Raw genomic sequence first — 24,770 nt, forward strand, 5'->3', positions numbered from 1 at the left:
GGATGATGCGGAACCTTCTATCAAATTGCAGAAGTTGGAACAGTTTGTTGCCAGGATGGGACGGGTCCTTCAGTATCTGCGCTGCTCTAGTCCGGCATCTCCTGGTGTAGGTGTCCTGAAGCGGGGGGAGAGCAATCCTGCAGCAGCGTTCTGCTGTACGGATCACTCTCTGGAGAGCTTTTTGGTCCTTCACGCAGCTGTTCCCAAACCACGATGTCATGTTCTGTGTGAGGATGCTCTCCACAGCGCCTGTATAGAAAATCCTGAGGATCTTTGGAGAGACCCTGAACTTGGTCTGAGGAGATGTGGACACCAAGATACTTGAAGGACTGCACCCTCTCCACTGGAGCTCCATTGATGATAATGGGCTTGTAGTCTCTGTGCTGACTCCTTCTTAATAGTAGTACGAGTGCACCAAAGTCACCTGACTTAAAAGAAAGCAAGAAGCTATTTCTACAGATTAACTTGACATACTGGAACTACGTAAATGCAAAGGAAGAAACTTGTGCAAAGAGAATTATGAACTCTTTCCCCCATAAAGACATTTGATGACCTCCCCTGTACCCTTTAATGGTGATTTTTGACACAGACACTCCTTTTGATTCTTTTCCCCATAAAGACACGATTTGATGACCATTAGAGTAGTTTCTGTGTTTTTCCAAGGATAGCTGCATAGGCTGAGACCACCCTTGTAATTTCTGATGTGAACCCAGTTATTTGGTTTTATAAGCAGGCCTAAACTTTGACAGAAACCACTCAGATCCCAGTAGACTCTTAGTAGGCTTTAAAGGGGTAAAGAGTAAATCTATAAGTGATTATCATTAATTTTATTATGACACAAAGTATTTTCATTTTCATCAAATTTAGATCAGTCACTCACTCTGCACTGTGTTTCAGATTTAGCTGTTTGAATCTTTTCTGACACACGGAGCGATCCATCTCTGCAGATATTTTTGCTAGAGAAACCAACTTGTATGAAAGTTGCGATTGATCACTGAATTGCTATACTGAGATTGTTTGACGTGTGTGACTGTGAACATGCACACCATACACACAATTCAGATGAGCTTATATTTTTCAAAAAGCAATAGGATTTATCAGAGCCAGCATTTGATCTGTGGTGTTTGTTCTATCCTATATGATGGTATTCTGCAGCCCATGTGCAATGAGTCTGCACATTTAATATCCTTTATTTATATCAAATAATCATAAAGACAGATGCTGTCACAAAGTTAAAAAGAATATAAGTGCACGGCCTCTCTCAGAGACAGTAACTGGACAGCTCATTAGCAGTCGATGCTTTTCAACAGTTGTTTCTATGTAAGTAAGGTGAACTTTACACAGCCTGTAACTAACTAACTTGTAAGGTTGTGGTGCAGCACACATGTACGTTATCATCTGTTCTCTTTATCACTTCTTACTGGAACACTAGGCAGCTAAACAAACTGACATTGGCCCTCACTAGTGTTTCTTGAGTGATTCAGGCTACTTAGGCATACTTCTAAACTCTTAAGCCTTTGATTACAAAGGCTAAGATTTAATTTACGGGTTCAATCGGCTAAGTGCTGATGATTATTGCCTCTTTTCCGCTGATGCAGTGCAGTTTTGAGTCAGTTCTCGCTCGGCGCCTTTTGAGTACAAGCCCACATTTTGACAGGTTTGAAAACCAGCTATGTGTGGCAGAAGTTGGGGTGATTTCTGTGGGAAGAACGTCATGAACACATTCAGTCTGCGGGCTGTAAATCATCTTTTTTGGGGGTAGCCCCTCCCATTGATGTCAGTGGTTTCAACTTTGGGAGCAGCAGTTCAGTGCTACAGTGTTGGTGGGTTTGTTTGTTTTTGGTTTAAATGCGTAGAACCGGTTTTGGATTAGACACTAAGACTGTGTTGGTGGCAGGGATTTAGCATGAAATGCCTTGGCATGTTTTTTAAATCCAACTTTGTCAGTCCCATTTTCATTTGCCATAAGAGGAGAAAGCAAAGAAGTCTGTGAGATGGGAACCTTAGTGTCTTGTATTGTCTTCTTGTCTTTGTTTATTTGATAAAAGTTCTGTTTAAAAGAGACAAAAACAACTTTTCCTGCTTCTTTTAAAATATAGGAAAGATTTTAAACATGGCACAGATGTAAGCTGTGACCTCCCGAGATAAGATACTTCAACAAGAGTTTCATGCTTTTCTCAGCTTGTGTATTTGTGTTCCTCAGGGAATCACATATGACCACGTGGAGCTGAATTTATATCTGAACGGAAAGAACATGCATTGTCCTGCCTCAGGGATCCGAGGCACTGTATACCCTGTTGTTTATGGTAAGTTGATTTCATATGTTCACTAGTTACTAATGATTGCTAACTATATGCTCATTGTTGCCTTACTTGAATATAACAAAAAAAAAAAAATGTATGGATCTTTTTGTATTCGTTGCAGCAGTTACAACTTGATTCCACTAGAGGGCTGTATTGCACATCTTTGCACAGCTGTTCTACAGACAGGCTGACAGTTTTAGTTGAATCGAGTTTAATAGAGTTTCTAATGTGAATATTTTGCCACACACAGGAAAGAGTGCTCTATTTGAACTGATCAAACACAGCTTTAATCGGAAGGCAGCGGCCTTGCCACGGAGAATCAAGACATGCATAATTTAGTCCAGTAAAAAGTTACTGCAATGATTTCAGTGACTTGATTCAGTTTTCCATCTGATGTGTGGAGCTTGTCCAGATAATCAGTTGGCGGTTTTATGTTGGACACCACACATGTAGGATGTTTGCTCTTGACCTGAACTCTCTAACTAAAGCCGTGATCAGAATGCAATCGCAAGTGTCCAAAATTGCATTTAACATCCGGGGGGGGGGGGGGGGGGGGGGGCATCACCTGGAACCTGATCACATCACCTTTAATTTGGACTGGTTCCATGTGTACTTGTAAATCAGTGGTTGGGATTGGCATTAACAGCCAAATCAGAATTAATTCGCTAGCATGTCCTGAGTGTCTGAGAGTTGTAGGTAAAAGTTGATGAAATCTGTTTCATTTATGCCCCCAATCCCAACCACTGCAATTCTGCATACGCAAACACATGTATAATGTGCTGTTTTCATCCCTGTGTTTGGTAACATTCTCAGACAACACACGTACCCAGGCTCACGTTGAGGTTTTGAGAGTTTATCTCATAAACAGAAGAAAACCTAAAGCTGTTTTCACAGAGTATATACTTTCAGGGTCTTTAAAGGTGAAATTCAACCATAGAAAAGTTAAGACGTGAACAAGAATACAGTGTCTGAACTTATGATTTATCGTGTCTTTATCTTCTGTTCTAGTGGATGACAGTGCCATCTTAGACTGCCAGTTTAATGACTTCTATCACACTCCTCCACAAGGATTTGAGAAGATCCTCTTTGAACAACAAATCTTCTAAAGGAGCACTTCGGCCTCAGCCCCTCTATATGTTGTCGCCCTCCTCTATATCTCTTAGCAACCTCTGTATCACTACAGTTTGACCTTAACTGGTAGTATCATTATGCGTGGCTTGGAGGCATCTTGTTTCGTTCCCCCTGTTTACTCTCTCTCTACTGCTGCTCTGGATTGACTTCAGAGTACCCATGAAGAAGTGGGGATTTCTCTTCCTTGTTCGACTACAATCAGCTGTCACAGTCCATGATGATGGAAAGCTGTAAAATCACAAACTTATGTAAATAATAATTAATCTGTATGAATTAAAAACCTTTCAGTTGCTGCTTTAATCCACAATACATGTGTGTAGATAACAAACAATGGATGTAATGGTATGTTCACTGTTTTTGAGGATGAGAAGCCATGTGTTATTGACATTGCTTTATATATTTATATCATCCAAAATATCATACTAACATCTCAGCATACACCCTGTATTTATTTTTATTTATTTGATTTCCAGATCAATGTTTGGCATCTTATTTTTTTTGATATAATATGCATTTTGTTTTGGCCAGCAGAAGTTAGTGACCCAATGAAGGGTCAGCTATAATTCTAAAACATTAACTATTACGCTGCCTTTTTGAATTATCACGCAATGAAAACATGGAGGTACCGCAGCACCTTTATGATTAATGTCGCTGCATTATCTAGAGCTGATAGGGAGATTAATACAAACAATAAATCAGTGCACATTGCAGGAGGTGATGGTGCTGGAAACTGACATATTTCTGAAATTGTAAACACTAATATATATAAATCACTAATTTGAGCAGCCCTTTTTTCACCTTAAAAAAATGTAGATTGTGTGTATTCTAAGTATCTGAATATTTCCAGAGCTGGTGCTGGTCGTCTCTGATTAGAGATACATCAGAAACGTGGAGTTGTCGTTATGTACAGGTATTGCATATCCGCCGCTGAAGTGTGACGAATAAATATTTCAAATGCTTGTCCTTGTTTGCACTAATGATGTTATTGTATGAAACCAAATATTGTTGATTCATTAAAGTTTTGTGTCTGGCGGCATCATTCTGGACCACTGTCATGTCTTGAGATTGTAGATCATGAAGCTGAGTATTTTTCATTTGCCTCGCTGTTAACGTAGCGGTATCGTAGCTTTTTTACGTCCGAAAGTCGTCGTCGTGCGCAATAAATCGCTGGTGAATTTATTGTCACTGCATCGAGGAAAGCCGTGGAAACCAGGGCAGCCCAGACAGGAGGTATGCAATAACTCCTCCCCTCGCTCTGCGATCTGTTACGTACTCCTCCCTCTCTTCGGAGCCAGCAGCGGCGTAGGAGCTGCCGTCCCTCGTCTTTCACGGAGGAGATCCCGAAAGCCGGAGTAATAGCTAAACCCCATACAGCCATGGCAGAAAACGCCGGCTTAGAAAACCACCGCATCAAGAGCTTTAAAAATAAGGGGCGTGATGTCGAGGTGAGCTGACATATAAACGCTAGTCTTCGTAACATGACTCGAATTAGATTTATGTAGAAAACGACAGTCTTTGGGCCTCCGTGGGGAGCCTGGCCCCGGCAAAGCTCCCTGCCAGCCAGCCAGCCAGCCAGCTAGTTAGCAAGCTAGCTGGCTAATGCGAGCTATCGTGAGGAGTTCGCCATCAAAGGTGTTATCTTGCTACCGGTAAAATTCCTCGTAATGAACCAAAGGTGGTGATAGCTAGCAAGTGCGTACTAGTGGCTTGCAAATATTGTAATGTTTGTGAACGATAAACTGTGTTCTATTTGAATCGTTGGAACTGGGGGAATTAAAGGCAGACGATGTAGCTGTCAGTGCCAGCTAGCGTTAACTAGCTACTTGCAGAGACACCGGTCACAAGCAAGGCTGGGCCCTCCCGGCTCCGTAATCCTGATGTTCGCTCTGTTTTACAGCCGGCTGAACTCAAATGACACCCGTTTTAACTCGCGGCTGTCTCACACAATTACCATATTAAGCAAAAAGATAAGTGTGTGTGTAATTAAATGTCTGTTCCACATCCACCCTAACCAAATATTGCCCCTCCTTGTTAGCTTGCTAATGTCAAGCAAATGACTAGCATGCGATGAGGTGAGGTGAGGCGGCTGAAGAGGGCTGCTAACTAAGCCACTAAATGGTTAGCTGAAAGGTAGTGATGCGGTGACCTTAGCTTTACGGTACATTTTCAATCAGAAAAGCAAACTACACTGAATTTGCTACAACACCACGATGAAGTGAGGAGAGACACTTTAAGCACAACATTAAGCTTGCATTGCTGTTAATAACTTTTTCTGACACTGCGATTTTATATGAAATTTCTTAAGTTAATCTTAGACATATTTCCTAATAAACAGTGCTGTTACAGAATAAATGGTGAGGACATTCATATCAGATTCGCTGCTAAGACTCATTCTAGAAAGCACCATCAGTAGTCTGTGTGCACAGCTGGCAAATCTACGCTGGGCATTTTGCAGCATCATTCATCTAACGAGTCTAATTATAAATTTCTCTGACAGCATTTGACTGCAATGCTCATTGACATGATTACCAAACCATTTGGGTAAAGGCTGGGTTCAGAGAAGTCAAGATAAAGGAAGCTGGGACCAAAGGCTGTAATGAAGTACCAGATATCTAGACTTTTTTTTTTATTTTATTTTTTTATAAAGATTACATATGTTATTTTTTTGGATTTCATCATAAAACAACGCTCAGCCATGGCATTCACCAACAAAGACACACTTGTGCTGGGTTGTTCTGATCTATTGGTAATCCTGTGATAATCCTCAAACAAAGGTATGTCTGGAAATGGCCTTTCAAAAGCCACCAGTTTCCAGAAAAACTCCAGTTTCTAAAAACACAGATTGAAGACCTTTGGGTGGTTGTTTTGAAACTCTGAGTCACTTTGACAAGCACATGGCTACTATAACAGGCAGATTTGTGCCAAGTGAATTCCAGATGCTATTTTTGACAAATTGTCTGACCTGGGTCCTCTTAAGAGTCTCGGCGTGAATTTGAGTTTTTGTAAACGGATGACTCAGACTACAGCAGAGGGGGGGGGGAAAAAGCCAGTTTGGGGTTTTATTTATTTAGGTCAGGCATAACAGATTGCTCTTCATGTCTGACACCATTTGGAACAGCAATGAATTGCAAAGCAGTAAAGTCTCGCTGCTACAGGCCATAAAACCCTCCTTTGTTTTACTGCACATCATACAGAGTGTGTATATTGGACAGGTTGTGGGTTTTTTTTGTTTTGTTTTTTTGACTTCCAGTAACAAATCTGAAAAGAGTTTGTTTGTTTTTTCCTCCTTTTTTGGTGTGTCTGGTAGCACCTGTGTGCCCTCATCAATTTTAATTTTATTTAAACATAATTGTTGTACCAGTATTGTAGGAACTTTTAAATCTTTTAGGTCCGTCAAACAATCGGAATTTCAGCAATGAATCAGTTTAAATGTTTTGGTCTAGTTTAATTTCTCTTGATAGTCAGACTGGACGGCTACTTTTCATCTCGGCAAAGGAAAACATTTTTCAGCGTACGCGCCGTTATTGTTGTTTTGCCATGGTTGGGAGACACCTCTGCTCTGCAGCCTCCCAAGTTATGACTTTCCCAAATTACGTAAGAGGCTATTTAGGAAAGCAACATGAACCTCTTCAAATAGTCACAAGATCTGAGACCATCTCAAACTGTTCTGGATGAATTGGAAACCCAGCAGATGCACAAATACAGCAATTAGTTACTCTCTTTCTGAGTTGTTTTATTATGATTTCACTTTCAGTTGGATTGGTGATGGTTGCCTTTTGTGAGATACAGAATCTTGGTTTTTCATCAATTTTGTGTCACCTGTTTTTGACTAGTGTGTGTGTTTGTTTGTTTGTTTTTGTTTTTTTTAAATGTATGACCATTAAATCACTTGGCGTAAAAGGCTACAGTTTCTATTTTCTAACCACAGTAAATGACATGATTTCTCAAAAAAATGGGGGGAAAATTTCTCATTTTTCTCTCGTTTTTGTGTGTTTGTTTTCATTGCAGACTATGAGAAGACATCGAAATGAAGTGACAGTTGAGTTGAGAAAGGTGAGAAACAATGCCCCATTCATCTACACAAGTATTGCAAATCTTTTTCTGTTTTTCAACCAATGGATTTGGGCGTATTGGGCTTTAACATGCTTCATATGGATGTTTCACATTAAGAGTTTCTACAAATGCTTGGGACATTTGGGAAGAAATCTGCCTTTGCAACCTGAAATTGCATAGACTGAGGGTTTAGCTTTAGAAGTGCTTTAACCAAAAAGTAGCAGCAGATTCTCTGCTCCATCTGTCTGCCTAAGAAGCATTCAGGCACATGATTGAGCTATAGCATGCTTGCCCTTGTCCAGTACACAATCACTGTGGTTAGATGCACATCCGGGTGTGTAGACTGAGTAAATTACAAGCCATTATGCTGTTACACAGCTGGACTGATTAAAATAGGATTCTGTGACTTCTGTCAGAGATGTGAGACGGGCAACTGAAAAACAGAGTTGAATAGCTGTATTAATAAATGCAGCTTATGAAACTTCTATATTTATATTTTGTAGAGCACAGTGAACATCCTGATGCTGTTAATAGAAGATGATCTGCACTGTAGGTCTGCTTCAGGTGGTTCTGCCAAGAGATTTTCATACTCAAAAAGGACTGGGATTACTTCTGACAATTGTTATGCCATCTGCAAATGTATTTGCAGTAAAATAGGATCTTAATTGAATGCAGTGTGCGCCAGTGCAACAAAAGTACCAGAGGCTTCAGAATATATTCAATTTTTACTTTGTGTTGCTAAATTATGTAAAATGGCAACAACAAATGGTTCTGGATTAAAGTTTATTTGATCAACTTAAATACGGAGATTACATTGAAAGGGCAAAATAACCTTAATTGTTTTATCTTCCTTTCCTGTCTGCATTGAGTGTTAGCTTAACATATGAAGGGGAGGTAGATCCCCTCTACCTCCCCTTCATAAGGTGTCATTTGGGTATTTATTTTGTTCTGCACCACAAAAGGAAATCAGCATGATGTTATTAAAATGCAAACACAGATTTTTTTTTTTAAATCCACTTTACCTAATCAGTTTATTCACTGCTAGTATGTTTAGTTTTGAATCCATATTTTTGGGGGTATTTCAAGGATTGGCCCAATCATTAACCTCTAGGTATATCATCACTTTTCATTTGCTGGGTAATATTTTCAACTAATTGTGCTGCTTCTTTAGGGTGTGGAGTCATTAAAAGAGATGTGATTCAGTTACCTGATCTTAACTGAAAAGAAGTATTGCATTCATTCTGCTCTCTGTTGTGGCTTCATCAGTGAAGACACATAAATGATTTCAGTGAAAAGTCTGCATGTCTCAACAATGCCTTTTCTACCCGATCACAAGTGATGTGCTGCAGCTTGTATCATGTTTTTCTGTGTGTGATTCTATTGGCATTGCTCTAGTATGGGTGTTTTCTGTTGTTTTCTTGTTTTGTTTTTTTTGTTTTTTTTTTGTTGTTTTTTTTTTGGGGGGGGGGGGGGGATCTTTAGACAACTCCCTGGCTGTTCTATATACAAGAACTAGAATCCATTTAGGTTATGTTGTTGAAGCCATTCCGACAGAGGGCTGCTAATCTGTTAATTTGAGTTATCAAGTAATCCTAAATTTGCATCTGATTTTTTTATTTATTTATTTATTTTTAACATGTTTGAGAAGAATCTTTGTTTTTGTTGCACAAGTTGTTAGTCTTATGTAGATTTCTACAAATGTAGCCTTTGTGGACACTTTAAAGTGCCAGATAGATATTCCTTACAGATCCTGCAATTAACACCATGAGGACAAAGTCATTTCTAGATATTTTATAGTCAGATTTTATGATTTTAAATGACTGGAAGCCGGTCCTCAAGAAGCTTTAGATCAGAAACGAGATCTGTATGATTTGCATTGAGGCTTTGAAATTTGTCTTTAATTGAAATTGTGGCTCTTAAAGATTTGAGCTGTTTACCAGCAGTTCAGTTTTTACAGCAGGGAAACCAAATCCCAAGTGAAACCATTTCTTAGAAACTTTCTTTTAAGCTTACTGATGTGTCAGAGCCTGTTCTCACTTTTATGTAGTTGGAAGCTGATTTCAATTTATTGCCAGTGCTAGCTTGATGAGGAATATAGCAGGTTTTAATGGTCGACTTGCTAGGAAAATGGGAAGTAGGTGGAGTAATTTATTGAAACTTGTGCAAATATCCATGGAAACATACAGAATATGAGGCAAAAATTCTAATGACCTTGGAAGTCAATATTTTGTATGACCACCATTTAAAGCTCGTTGGATGTTGCTTGCTTGCTTTTTTTTTTTTTTTTTTTTTTTTTTTTTCTTTTTTTAATGATCCCACACAGTTTCAATACTGTTGCTTTGAAGGAGTCATTTTTGTTGTTGTTGTTTTTATGTTTGTTTTTTGTTTCCCCACCCAGGTATGCTTTTTGCAGCGTGTTTGGGTTTGTCATGCAGACTCTCTCCAGATGGTTTTACATGGTGGATTAAAATTTTATGGTACTTTTCTCTGTTCATAATTCAACCAATTTTGCAAACACCTCCAACACCACTGGCTAAGATGGAGCCCCAAACCATGATGGTGGCTGCACTGTGTTTTTCAAATGGGTGTAGATACACTCTACCTCAAATTGACAGTCGTTTGAACTATAAATTTCAACTTTGGATTAATCTCTCTAACTGAGCACTGACTTTCAGTCTAGTTGATGATCAATTGAAGGGTCAGATGCATCTCTCAGTTCTGTGAGAGGATCCCCCCTGACGATACTTCTTAAGGACATGACTTTCAGATGTTGTAGAAGATGGCCTGGCTGCTTTCTTTCCTTTTGTAAAGCTCAAGACTCTTGTGCAGGACTGTATATTTCATATTAAAAAAGCAAAACAAAAACTAAAGCTTTAAGATAAATGTAGTGGAGTAAATGCTGCACCACTCTTTAGAATCACTTGCATGTTGCAAGAGGGAGGCTGGCTGCTCTCAGCTTGAGCAAAGTGTACAGGAAGTCTGCCACATTTAAAGCTCCACATTAATGTCTGCAAATACTTAGAGATAACTTTATTTTATGTTCTTCTTGATTTAGTTTAGCTGTGGTTGTCGCTGTGTAAAACAAATCAGAAGTGGGTGGGTGAAGCTAGAAACATTTTCTTCACATTTAAACTTTGCATAGGTGGTTTGATGGAGGACCTTTATTGGTATTTTAATGTGAATATATTGACTGCTTATTTATTTTTAAACTGACCCTGGGCCAGTTGGCAGTTGGTTAGGGTAAATAGGGTTCTGTAGAACCTGCAAGAAATCCAGAAGCATGTTTTTGTTCATGTCATGTTCATTTTAACCGCGTGTGTGAAATTGACACACTGTCCCTGTGTTTTTGTAGTTCCCAGTTTCCCCATATTGGAGGGGTAGCTGGTGAGTGGAAGGTGAAAGTGACTCTACTCTAATTTAGTGTAAAGTGAGAGAAATTTATATTGACTGTTTCCAAGTAACATTTCTAAAAAAATCTGTTCTTAGCAACACAGTATTGAACAACTGAACACTATTAAGACAGTTGCCATATATAATCACCACACTTGGAAAAAGAACTGTATAAGATGTATAAGACCTTCTAAACTTTAAATTCAAATTAACACGTAGTAAACTGTGGCATTGTGCTTTCAGGGAGAGTCGGAGAATGTTGGTAAACTAATGCATAAAGCAGCACAGCCTTCAGTAGTTGGGGATGTTGAAACATAAAATATTACTGCTGAGGTGGTCTCAAGTCTGGTACATTCCATTTGGATCAGAGGAACAAGAAGCACTGCACTAGCTGATTAGTCATCAGTGACGCACATCGGCACTCGGAGCTGGAATGTAGGGCAAGGGAATCTCCTCCTACCACTGACTCGCATGTCCTGTAGATTGATACCGAATGAAAACGTTTGATGGGGACGCCGAGTGTGTTGAGGGTTAAAGGGTAAAGGTTCAGCGTCTGTTTGCTTTGTGGGTTCTCCTGCAGGCATTCTTTTCTGGATTAACCCCTATGATATGGGATTCTTTTCATCTGGCATGCTGGATCTCCTGCAGAAAATGAAAAAGTCTGGCAGAGAGAAAAACGCTATGCCTAGACTCACTGCTGGTTTAAGAATTCATGAATGCATTAATGAATACTTTCATCTCCTCCTCCTCTCATTGGTCTTCTTGTCTTTTTCCTCTTGTCAGAACAAACGAGACGAACATTTACTGAAGAAGAGAAATGTCCCGCAGGAGGAGAGTCTGGAGGACTCTGATGTCGACTCAGACTTCAAAGGGGTAAGTGTGGGTGTGTGTTGGGTTTGATTTGAGTGAGCGAGATGTAGCGAAACCAGACTATATGGATATCCGGTCAGAAGGGTTAAAAAGGTGGGCAATGTAACGCGTATGGGATATGTCAATAGGATTCCAGTTAAAAATCACTTTAATCTCTCATCTTTTTAGATGACGAGGTTGTTAATTAGTATGCCAGGTGATACTGAGAGGAACCCCACTTATTTTATTTATTTTTAATTATTATTCAGCCTGCATAGCTCTCATACAACCAGGGGAGGATGAAAGAGAAAGCATGACATTGTGTAATATCTTGCCAGAAGCCTGAACACTAGGTGTCAAAAGCAGGGAGGGTTTATCACACTGTTAAGACTTAACAGTGATTAATGCCATATAAGATCCCAGTCTTATAAAATCTCAGTACAGACTTTGACTCACTGTAATTGCAAGAATTTTGCAACATTGTTTAGAGTCTTGTAGTTGGGTATAAAACATTTCATTCACCCCATACCAAAGCCCAGAAGAAACGTTTACCCCTTTGGATTTTCAGGAACAAAGGTAGTCTGATATAAAGGTCGAATCTGCAGCTTTCTGCCTTTTTTGTCTTCGTCAGTATTATCTGAAAGCAACCAGGAATTTCACATATGTGCACTAGAGGTGCTCCCTGATGAACTAGCAGGTGCATATTTACAATACCAGTTTATTATTTGACTTGTGAGGCAGAGAAAGAATGTGTTGCAGTACCAAGAAATACACAATTGTAATGCACTACTTTGTAAAATGTAAATCTTACAACCAAGCCAACTGTTTAACAATACAAGCAAAATCTGTAGTGTAGCGTTAGTGCAAATGGCTAATTTTTGTCTTAACATGGTTCACATGATAAGCCATCTTTGCAGTTGGTCTGCAATGTTCTTCATCTTTTTGGAGTCATTCCACACTTTGGATTTCCTGTCCAGCCTAGCAAATTTAATAAAGTTAGTTAGTTTGTTATATTAACCCCGAATAACGAATAAAATGCACCATAGTGACAATGTGTAGCATTAGCTCTTCACTTGCTATTGATTGCATGTTCTTAGCAAATTACATTGCTAATATTCTTCATTTTCTCTTTGTTTAGCAAAATGTTACGCTCGATGCCATTCTACAGGTACATTTATCTCGTTCACACCTTTTAACAAATATTGAATCCTTTCCCAAATGTACCAGCAGTGCCACCTTAACTTATGGCTAGTTATGCTGATGTCTGTTATTGCTCTTGTTCACTGCAGAACGCTACCAGCGATAATGCGGTTATACAGCTCAGTGCTGTACAGGCAGCCAGGTGAGTAGCTGATGAAACACTTTTGTATAAATACCAGTTCTTCCTTGTATTTTCTGGTGTTAACTTTTTTTTGCATTTGATTTTTTAGAAAACTGCTCTCAAGTGACAGAAATCCTCCCATTGATGATTTGATAAAATCTGGGATCCTGCCTATTTTAGTCAAATGCCTGGAAAGGGATGACAAGTAAGTGTGCTTCCTAAGTAGTACTTTTTAAAGGTTATTAAAATTATTGTTTTGTTTAGCTTTTTGTTAATGTAATAACTTTTATTACTGATCCTGCTGCATCATTTCTCTGCTGTAGTAGAATCATTGTGTGCATGAGTGTTTCCCACTGTGTCCACACGTTAGAGTGTGTGGAGGCATGCAGGGCAGCTGGCTCGTCCTCTCAGTACAAGCCAAGCCAAATATATCAACATTCCTGTCTCTCGGAGTTCCCCAATTCCCAGGACCTTGTGTTCACTGAGGGGGGCAGGAATGAAAAACTCGAGTGAAAGAGCTTGTAAGGAAGTAATTGTAAAGATTTTACCATGGCAACTAACAGCTGATAGCATCATGTTGACATTATTAGATATTTGTACATCAGGACTGGACTATTAAACTAGTTGATAGGGGGGTTTGGGTTTTTTACCCCTCTCCACTCCTCCCCACTCCAGCGATCATCACACTTCACTTCACCTAATTGTTGCCAACGCTGTGGCTATATTTAGCAGCTTTAAACACCCTTTTTTTCTTCTTCCTCAAAAGTGCCAAACAAGTAATTAGGGAATAAACGCTCAATAGTACTGCACTACAATGACAAGCTTTTGCTCTCGGATGGCAGACACAGCACTGCTTTGTGTGTGTTGTTTTCAGTGAGTGGCACTAGCAGCAGTACCCTTAAAATATTCACTGCTGATTACTATTGAAGCTCCTGAACCCAAAAATCGTATTCAGGGCAGCCCTTAATATGTTGCCATAGCGCTGTGGCAGAAACCCAAGCCAGCTCAGCTTGATGTAAAGCCTCACAATAGAATTTACAGCATGAAAACCTCTGCCAATTAAAAATGGACGACCTATTCTTTGGAGGTCTATAAATTATCTGTGAATGCCTGGCAGGGCAGGAAATAAAGCGGGTCTCTTCACAACTGGTTACCTCCCAAAAAGAAGCTGTTTTATTCTTTTAAATCCCAGAAGGTGAAACATAGAAACTTCAGATCATGGCAGGTTGTCTGATGAAACATTTCTTTGGGAAGACGGAATTACCATCCTTTGTTACAATTAGCTAGCATTTGGCTGGTGGGTGGCGTGAGAATCACTTTTATGTGTGTGATTTTTATTTTGTGTTGCATCAGTTTTCCTAAACTCATTTTAATGATGGTTCTCCATTTTGAGTGCAGTTAAACTGAATGATACAGTTTCTAGACCTTTCTAGTGTCAGATTTGTTATCTGTCACAAGATTTTGGACTACCTGTATTAATTCTGCTGTTATAGTTATCTTTTTCTTGAAAAGCCAGCCGTTGAAAACTCAGTCCTCTAAATAAGCACCACAGTTTGGTTAAAGCATGTTTTGCTCTAATTAGTTCAAGAAGGCCCAAAACAAATATGTTAAGAATTTGAAATGGCAAGTGGCCATAATCCCTTCTCCTTCCATTCTGTCTCGTCTACTGCAGAATAAATGAGCTTATCTTGTTTTCTAACTGGTTTTGTTTTTCCTCTCTTACAGCCCGTCGCTTCAGTTTGAGGCAGCTTGGGCTCTGACCAACATTGCCTCTGGGACGTCAGCACAGACCCAGGCTGTGGTTAAATCCAGTAAGCTGACCCCACGGTTCATGTTCCCCTGTGTTACCCCTTCAGTCTGTGTTTATATTCTGTCTGCAATTTGCCAAGCAAGCATATTTATTTATTTTTTCACCCAGTAGGGCTTAGTTAGTTTTTGGGATAATGCCTTTTTTTCTGCCTCAAAGTAAAACATGGTTATCTAATAAAACTAACATGACTCTATAGCTAGAACCATGTTTAATATTCAAAAGATAAGATGGCTGTTAGAGATATAGAACAACTTAGTTTGAAATTATGGAAAGCCCCATATTAAAAACATGGATGTTTGCTGAGAGTTATAATGAGGGGTAATTTATACTTGGACATCTACATGGCACATTTAATCATGTTGGCATTTTTATAAAAAAAAAAGACTCATCCCTTTCTGTTGCTGGGAAAGCTTTGTGCTCACTTGCTATCGGTCTAACATATTTTAATGATAAATTTGTAAATTTTGAAGATCATGAACAAATTGGTTTAGACAAAAGGTTTCTTTATGGTCCAGCCAGTGCATCGAATGAATCATACTATAATGGTTGTAGCGTATGTATATATTTGCATTGCACTTCCATTTTCTCTAGATGAGTGGGCCAATCTTGACAAAATTTGCATAAACACTGCCAAGGCACTTTGAGTGCCAACATCTATATGACACACATTTTATACAGATCCCACAATCATTCTTTTTTTTTTTCCCTTTTTTTTTTTTTGTAAATTTGAGAGTTCAGTTAAGCACCAAATGCAGTGTTGGATTGGAATAGTGTGTCACACAATATAATGTACACTATTGCCAAAAGTATTCACTCAGTCATCCAAATCATTCAATTCAGGTGTGCCAATTGCATCAATGTTAATGTGTATAAAATCAAGCACCTAGGCATGCAGGCTGCTTCTACAAACATTTGTGAAAGAATGGGTTGCTCTCAAGAGCTCAGTAAATTCCAGTTTGGTACCATAATAGGATGTACCCAGTGCAGCAAGTCCACTTGTGAAATTTTCTTGCTATTAAATATTCCACAGTTGACTGTTAGTGGCATTATAACAAAGTGGAAGCTACTGGGAATGACAGAAACAACAGCAACCAAAAAGTGGTAGACACATGATGGTCTGCACAGATGTCGCCAACTTTCTGCAGTCAGTTACTACAGACCTCTAAACTTTACATCACCTTTAGCTCAAGAACAGTGTGTAGCTTCATGGAATGTGTTTCCCTGGCCTACCAGTTGCATCCAAGCCTTACATCACCAATTGCAAAGCAAAGATTTGAATGCAGTGGTGTAAAGCACACCACCACTGGACTCTAGAACAGTGGAGACGTGTTCTCTGGAGCAATAAATAACTGTTCCTTATTTGGCATCTGATAGATGAGTCTGGGTTTGCCAGTTGCCAGGAGAACCGTACTTGTGTGACTGCACTGTGTCAATGGTAAAGTGTAGTGGATTATTGTGTGGGGCTGTGTTTTAGGATTTGTTATAGCGAAAGGCACTTTTAATGCGGCAGCATTCCAAGGCAATTTGGACAATTTCATGCTTCCAACTCTGTGGGAACAGTTTGGGGGCAGCCTCTTCCTGTTCCGAAACGACTGCGCATGAGTGCACAAAGAACGGTCCATAAAGACATGGATGAGCAAGTTTGGTATGGAAGAGCTGCACAGTGTCTTGGTCTCAGCCTGACACAACACCTTTCGGTTGAATCGCAGTGGAGACTGTGAGTGAGACTTCTCATCTAGCATCAGTGTCTGACCTCACAAATGTGTTTCTGGAAGAATGGTTAAAAAAAAATTCCATAAACACACTCCTAAACCTTGTGAAAAGCCTTCCCAGAAGAGTTGAAGCTGTTATTGCTGCAAAGGCTGGGCTAACATCATTTTAAACCCTATGTATCAGGAATGATATGTCACTCGTGTTCATATGCATGTGAAGGCAGATGAGCAAATACGTTTGGCAATATAGTGTGTCATAGAATCATACTGTAATGATTGTAACACATGCATGTTTATGTTCCCGTAGTAAGTTGAATCAAATGTCTGGATTTCACATCACCAAGTTGTGATTGTGACCATAAAGAAACAGAAGTGAGTGTAGGTCCTCAGCATTTTGAGAGTGAGTGCGTAGAGCCAGTTACCAAACCATGTCATTAATAGCCATAACACATTACACCATGTGTTACAGCTATTTTTAGTCATTTAACACCTGAGCCATTACTGTGCCCCTGTAGAAAGCTGTATCGATTAGCATAGAAGCCTATTGTCTAGAAGATGTAGTACTTGGGAGTATAGCTGAAAACTTTCTTCATAATACAGAACCATCTCTAAAGTGGAGAGGACCTGCTTGTATGAGGGGTGTATGTGAAAAATGACCATTCATCTCACCCCTCCATAATAACTGTTAGTCCTAAATGAATCAGGTGTCAGTGTCAGTTTCATCTCGGTTAGTCTCTATAGAAATACAAGTGTCTTAACCCATTGTGGTCCAGCATGGTTGCACAGTTGGAGCAGATGTAATGATGGTTCAACACATTACTGTGCATAAGACAAAAGTCTGTGTTGGCTCGTTCTGCAAGATAAGTGGTGGACATTTGGACTCGTGCTTAGTTTGTTTGTTTGTTTGTTTTTTATCCCCCTTGCTAGGTTCTGATCATTTTAAAGGTGGCAAAATAAACAGTCCATCCCCCTGGGCATATCTGATAGTTTAATTTTTGTGCTTCCAGATGCAGTGCCCTTGTTCTTGCGACTGCTACACTCTCCTCACCAGAACGTATGTGAACAGGCTGTGTGGGCTTTAGGAAACATTATAGGTGAGTGTCCCTCTATGATAGATGTGCTTTTTGTTTTTTATTTTGTTTTTATTTATTTTAATACTGCTTGGATGCAACCATCCAGAGTTCTGTTGACCTCTGCCCCCTTGCACAATCAGGTGATGGGCCACAGTGCAGGGATTATGTCATCTCTCTGGGTGTGGTCAAGCCCCTGCTTTCTTTCATCAATCCATCAATCCCCATCACCTTCCTCCGTAATGTTACCTGGGTTATTGTTAACCTCTGCCGCAACAAGGATCCACCACCACCCATGGAGACTGTGCAAGAGGTGGGTGTGACTGCATGTGTATGTGTGCGCGTGCGTGCGTGTACCAGCTCTCATGTGCCATACAGATGGTTGTGTTTCTTTGCATTTGACTCTGTCACGGCAGGCTGAGTCACGCTGAGCTTTTACAGCACGTTTTCAGTAGCCAAATCAGCCTCTTCATCCCGGGGAACTTCTGACTAGAAAGCTCTTTCGCTGACAATTGAAGTCTGGTTTTGACAGCTGTTCCTCTTGTGATATATATTTTTTTTTCCCTCCTGTTTTTACCTTCATCTATTCCTTTGCCTACTTCCAACCCACTCACAACCTACTTCTTTCCCCACAGATATTGCCTGCCCTCTGTGTGCTAATATATCACACCGACATAAATGTAAGTATCTGGCTGTGCTGTGATTACTCAAGTTATCGGTTTACTAATGTACATAAATTATAAAGGTAAAATTTAGTGCTTAGTTTTTTCAGTTCTAGCAGTATAGTAACTGTCTCAATTCTTACATGTTCTGACTCTGTGTATAGATCCTAGTAGACACAGTGTGGGCTTTGTCCTATCTGACGGACGGAGGCAACGAGCAGATTCAGATGGTCATTGATTCTGGAGTTGTTCCATTTCTTGTGCCTCTCCTCAGCCATCAGGAGGTGAAAGTTCAGGTAAGACTAATTCATTCCTCCCACCTGGTCCACACTCTGAAGCCAATTTTTATTTGAAGTTGTATTCCTCTTTTGTTCACACACTACAGACGGCAGCTCTGAGGGCAGTGGGAAACATTGTGACGGGGACAGATGAGCAGACACAGGTGGTTCTCAACTGTGATGTTCTGTCACACTTCCCCAACCTGCTGACACATCCTAAAGAAAAAATTAATAAGGTATGAGATCCTCAGCCTTTAAGCTCATTATGCTTTTTCTTCTAGTTTCTTATAGCTTTAAAGTATATGGAGAGTAAATGGAGAGTAAAGTAGTATTTATTGTACAGATAATGTAACAGGAGCAGGTTTTTTGTTGTATGTAGTTATTTTATTTAGTTACAACTCTCAAGCTTTTTGAGTTTAAGTTGTACTGTTACTAATCTGTACTTGAAATCCATTATTTAGGTGAAATGTTAAAATATTTTTTATTGAAGCAGATTCATTCTATATAATACACTGAATGCAGTCTTTTTTTCTTTTTTTTTTTTTGACCATTTGTGATTGGTCTGTTTGCAGGAAGCAGTCTGGTTCCTGTCCAACATTACAGCTGGGAACCAGCAGCAAGTCCAAGCTGTGATTGATGCTGGTCTGATTCCTATGATCATTCACCAACTGGCTAAGGTTTGTGTGTGGTTAGAAATTGGGGGAAGGGGGAAAAAAGCTCAAGATTCTCTCTAGTTTCTGTTCAGTTCTGTCCCCGCATGGTACCAGACACACGATGTATAAATTCATCTTGGCATTTAGTTGCACTGACACCTTTTTATATTTTCTAGCCAGAAAGCAGAACAGTTTCTGATAGAAGACATGGAGACTGAATGCATATTTGGCCTACATATTGTGTGTATTTTGGCAATTTGCTGTGTAGTACATTTTGGTGACAGCCTGGCTCTCTACAGGGTGATTTTGGCACTCAGAAGGAGGCAGCATGGGCCATCAGCAACCTCACCATCAGTGGGAGGAAAGACCAGGTGAGCTTGGCTTGTGGACCAGACAAGATTTTTTTTGTACTTGGTTTAAAAAGATTTGCTACAGTGAAATGTGTATATGTTGTTTTTAATGAAAGGAAAAAAAACAAACAAACTGCATTTCTTCACTACAGTAGGAAATGTTTGCCTCATTGTTTCTTTCAAGAAGCAGAAAAATAATAATTGTAGGCTGAAGCTACACAACATTGACTTAAGTTATGAAGGTCACTGTGAGTTAACTTTCCACACTTGTAACCATGTACCCATGTTGTAATAAAGTATGGATGTGGTGTATGTGTGGGTTTGTGTAGGTGGAGTTCTTAGTGGAGCAGAATGTCATCCCTCCGTTCTGTAACCTGCTGTCCGTGAAGGACTCCCAGGTGGTGCAAGTCGTCCTGGATGGCCTGAAAAATATTCTCATCATGGCAGGAGATGAAGCCAGTACTATTGCTGAGATCATAGAGGAGTGTGGAGGTCTGTGTTTGATGGTTTCCTTGTATCCTCTTAGAAACTTGGTGCAATTGGATTGTTTATCTTACTGAAGTTGCTTTTTTACAATGTTTGTTTCTAAAACTATTGTTTTGTCTTTTTCAGGTTTGGAGAAGATAGAAAATTTGCAGCAGCATGAGAATGAGGATATCTACAAACTAGCCTTTGAGATTATTGATCAGTACTTTTCAGGAGACGATGTGAGTTAACCGCCACCATGCGTCTCACTTTCTGTTATTTTGGATTTGTTTTCCTTTTTGGGCAATGTCTTACTCTACCATTCGATCTTACAATGTTTGTTCTTTTTTTCAGATTGATGAAGATCCTAGCTTGATTCCTGAAACTACTCAAGGAGGAACCTTCAATTTTGATCCAGCTTCCAACATGCAAACAAAGGAGTTTAATTTCTGAAAACCAGGATGTTTGGTTCAACCAGTTGCACGGGTACTCTGTAATCACCCCAGACATTCATCCATCTCTCCTCCAATCTGGCAACCTGGTACAGAAGGATATACTTAGCATCACGTCAACATGGAAACTCACCACTGAAGGGTTTACCCACCCCCACCTCTGCACTATGGGGTGTTTTTGATTTTTTTCTTCTTCTTTTAAATGGTCATCGTTCACAGAACTCTGCAACCCTTCACAGGAGTCCTTGTTATCCAACAGGCACATTCACCATCTGGCAACCTGCATCAGGAAGATTGTCAGTATTTTCTGCCAGTGCTTCTAAAATGTCACACAGAAAGGAAACCAGAAGGAAGGAAAAGCCTTCACGGAAAGATTAAATTGCCAAATGTCAAGTTCTCACAAAGACGGAAAAACATAAGCACATTTTCAGACACATGAACACGCATGCATATACACGCACTTTTTTTTTTTGACACTTAGAAGAATTTGTGTGCATACTTCAGTTAGAAGCCATCATATCACTCATGGGGAAGAAATACTGCTGTTTGTTTGTGCTTTATTTTGTGCTTTCCCCTTCCCTGGATTGTCCTCTAGTGTTACTTCACCCATGCACACTGACATACTACAAGTACATACATTAATACATTTCGTGACACTGATTCCTGATAGCCAGGGCACACCAATACCCTCTCTCTCACCCAGTTTAAAGAGTTAATCCCAGAGCTAAGCCATGATTAACCACGGACCCCCACTGCCCTCCCAGGAGAGTCCTTGGGCAGGTGGAGGGGCGAAAGGGCTCTAAGGCAACAAGAGGACTCCGTGGCAAACTGACTGACGGGACTTCTGACTCAATGGCGTCACTTTTTTAATGTGACCTCTGTTGAATTATCAAACTTACTGTTTGTTTAAAAAGAAATCATCAAAAATGTGAAGAAAATGCCATAATTCTTTTTTTTTCCCAATACAACTGTTAAGACCTGCTAATTGCCTGCTACTGATTAAGCAAAGCGGCAACATTTTTATTTTAACGGATGTGAATACCTGTCACGGGAGGAAGCACCTTTGGGCGAAGGCACAGAGACTTAAGAGGAACACGTCAGCTGTAGCGTTTATCTCCCCCCGCCACCCACAGGACATCCTCCTCCTGAGCTCAGTCACGTCCTGGGATTCAGTAAACTATTTGCTCGGGACTCCCCTGTAATGTGAAACTCTGAATGGAGGGAGGGGGTTTAACGAAAAGAAAGAAAACAACTTAAAGCTAAAATCATCCTAATTGCGATATGACCTTTTTTTATTTTAAATTTCGCTACAGAGAAATTGGTTTCATGTTTCTGCTTCTACTGGTTGGGTCTGTGGAGCTTCGTTTGTATTACTATTTTATTTTTTAGGTTTTCTTCAGTCTTATGCACACGTCTGAGAGGCATAACGATGTCTGACTGCAGAAACGACAAAAAGGACCTACACTCACTGAAGACTAGACTTGTACAACGAGTGCAGGTCCTGATCTTTACATTACTTAACTACTTTCGATAAAGAGGTCACATGTCATCACTCAATTTGAATAACTGTACAAAAACGTGATGTGTATCTCTCCTTGCCGTCTAATGAATATATATTTACATAAAGCCTGTACAAAGCTGCTGCAGCTGACAGTCTTTGGATGGACGATAACTGTCAAAGATGGCTTGGGAGGGTCTCTATTTTTTTTTTTCTCCTTTTTGAAGCAATATTGCTTTGTTTTATTGTTTTTACTTTCGACTTGCATATGTATTGTGATGACATGCTGATAAATTGGAACAGGCTGGTTTTGGGTTTTTTTTTTTTCCTCCTCTCTCTGTAGTGGTGACGGGCTGTTTAAAATGTACCGTCCCGTGTCCTGGTTGATGTGCAGGCTTGGGGTAAATGTGTCAAACTTTAATCCCAATCATAGCCCTGGTCTGGAAGACTTAATGATCCCACCCCCCCGGTTGGCTGCTAACTACTTAGAGGGGTTCAGAGCTGGGGTTTGGGGTGGGGATTGGGGGGGTGGGGCTGGGGGTCACACTGGGGCTTTAAATACTGAGTGGGCTTGTTCTGAGCAGCCCAGGCTTTTTTTTTGTTTTTGTTTGTTTTGTTTTTGGGTTTTTTTGGGACTAGCTGTTTATTACTGAACAAAACTATAGAGAGGGTGTACAGTCATGAACTAGCAGACTAGACCGAGCCACTTTAAAGATTTACAATTTCGTTGCCTTGTATCCGCATTGGATACAAGCTTATGTTTGTTGCAAGATTTTTACTTGCTAATGAAAAGTTGTTTTAAATAAAATAATAGGAGAAAAGCAACAGACAGCGTTTTGGCCTCTGATTGTTTGTATCTTTTTATAAATTTTAGATTGAATTCTTCTCTTTAAGGTGGCTCACTGATGCTTTCAACTCTTGTGCATATTAAAGACGAGAATGAGTTGAAAATCATTGTGCCTTTTGTTTTTCATTTCAACTACAGCTAGGTTTTATCGAATAGAAACAAGACTGAGTGACTGGAGAATCTCTAAATAGGGGACGTGGCTTTAGTAATGCGTAGTCTCCTTGTTGTTGGAGTTTGCCAGTAGAAATGGTCAATGCTGCTCTCTGCTGTTGGAGAGTAACTTCCTTCCCTTCTAATGTCATTCACTGAACATTGTATGACACCATGCATCCCGACCATTCCCCCCCCCCCCCCCCCCCCCCCCTTCTCTTCTCTTGGAAAAACCACAAGCCATCCTTGCCATATTTCAGTCGGGGGGGATTCTGATATCTCCTCCTCATCTTTGACCCTCAGGACATGATCTGTGTTTCTGATCCTAACCAAAATAAACTTGCTGTTTAGCCGTTGGATCTTTTGTGCTTTTGTGACTCACACATATGGTAGCTGTTTTAAGTTGTATGGGTGCGAGTTGCTTTCTGCAGGGATTCATTTGATCTAAGTGTTTGTGAGGAAGATGGAACTCCCTTTGAGCTCAGTTTTTACGCGCTCTGAATATATTTTAAAGATGAGCATCGCTTCCTTTATGTGACTTTAGCAGGCTGACCACCTTGTTATGAAAAAGCAAATGTAAAGTATTCTTTCTCCTTTCTTTGGCTTGTCCTTTTTATAGGTCAGACATTTCAGCAGCTAATTGGATGAGATTTATTTGTGGTTTGTGGCTGTCTTTCAAGTAATTTTTAGAATTTACTCTGCCACCCCAATGTAGGCTATACCAGACTTTTGGCTCTGCTGTACATATTCACAACTGAAAACTAGATTATAGGAATAAATGCCTCATTTGTGCTGTGAATGTTTCCGTTAGCTGAATCCTTACGTGAGTGTTGATGAACACACTGGCTCACTCAATGATTAACTTGGACTGCAAACACTGAATCTGGTTTCCTGTGGAGTACAAAAAGAAGCAAAATAAGATAAGAGGCCTCCAAATGGAACGTTAATCCTGCTTGACCCAGATCCAAATGCACAAAGTTAACCGCGTGGGGAATTGTTTGTTTTTTTGTTTGTTTGTTTTTTAGGGGGGTGAAGTACACGTATTTTACATAACATGGTGCATTTTGGAAGAATATGTAATCAATAACTCTAAAGAGGCACACTGCAAATCTGAGAATGGATTATCTCTTGAGCGAGGATGCTAACTTCTTTCTTGACCTTTGGAAGAGCAGGCGACTAAAATGTCCACTTAGATCTGAAGGTTTTGGTTGCTTTAGATCCGGGCACTCAGTTGTCTTGAAACTTAAAAAACCCCCAACAAAAATAGGGAGAGACACTCAAAGTATATTTCAATGATGAGAAAATGCAATCGGAGAAAGAACGACCTTTTATTATAGAGAGGTAAGGCAAACTTTATTTTCAGAAGATGTTTTTCCTGCTGATTCTGGTACCTCTGGGTAAAATCTGATTTTTATTTATGTAGTCTGACATAAGCAATGTACATAACTGATGTTTAAGACATTAAAGAATACAGTACTTTAAACTGTGCGTCAGGATTGTTCTTTACACTTACAAATAACAGACACAAACGCACTACTAGTCTCCCCACCGCATTTTTAAAAAAAAAAAAGAAAAAAAAGAACCTCGAGTATAAAAATATTAATTCTGAAATTTGGGCTGCAAAAGACCAGATGTCTCCAACTTCAAATCCTAGGTGTTTATTAAGTTCTGGTTATATCCATGTTGCATTTTGGATACGGTATAAAAGAATAACTATCTAACAAAACAGTCTTATTTTTCTTAAACCTGACCAAATATTCCTCTTCGGCGAATGAA

The 24,770-nt window shown here is 39.8% G+C and overlaps 2 protein-coding genes across 2 annotated transcripts in view; both read left to right on the top strand.

The window, feature by feature from the left end:
* spryd7b (SPRY domain containing 7b) overlaps positions 1–4,473 on the top strand; it is an 8,689-nt gene extending 4,216 nt beyond the window's left edge. The window contains exons 4-5 of the mRNA XM_085136691.1: positions 2,204–2,306; positions 3,312–4,473. Of these exons, the coding sequence (XP_084992817.1) occupies positions 2,204–2,306; positions 3,312–3,409 (201 nt within the window). The 3' untranslated portion in view covers positions 3,410–4,473. The remainder of the gene's footprint in view (positions 1–2,203; positions 2,307–3,311) is intronic.
* Positions 4,474–4,597: 124 nt separating this feature from the next.
* On the top strand, positions 4,598–23,353 carry kpna3 (karyopherin alpha 3 (importin alpha 4)). Its single transcript, XM_085136689.1, has 17 exons — positions 4,598–4,879; positions 7,443–7,487; positions 11,661–11,750; positions 12,865–12,894; positions 13,016–13,068; positions 13,157–13,252; positions 14,773–14,858; positions 17,577–17,663; positions 17,783–17,952; positions 18,275–18,319; positions 18,466–18,597; positions 18,687–18,815; positions 19,152–19,256; positions 19,532–19,603; positions 19,912–20,074; positions 20,195–20,289; positions 20,402–23,353. Exons 1-17 carry the CDS (start codon positions 4,811–4,813, stop codon positions 20,498–20,500), a joined length of 1,566 nt encoding a protein of 521 aa, XP_084992815.1. The 5' UTR covers positions 4,598–4,810; the 3' UTR covers positions 20,501–23,353.
* Positions 23,354–24,770: the final 1,417 nt, after the last annotated feature.

Source organism: Neolamprologus multifasciatus, chromosome 16 (assembly GCF_963576455.1).
Source record: "Neolamprologus multifasciatus chromosome 16, fNeoMul1.2, whole genome shotgun sequence".
Taxonomy (NCBI): domain Eukaryota; kingdom Metazoa; phylum Chordata; class Actinopteri; order Cichliformes; family Cichlidae; genus Neolamprologus; species Neolamprologus multifasciatus.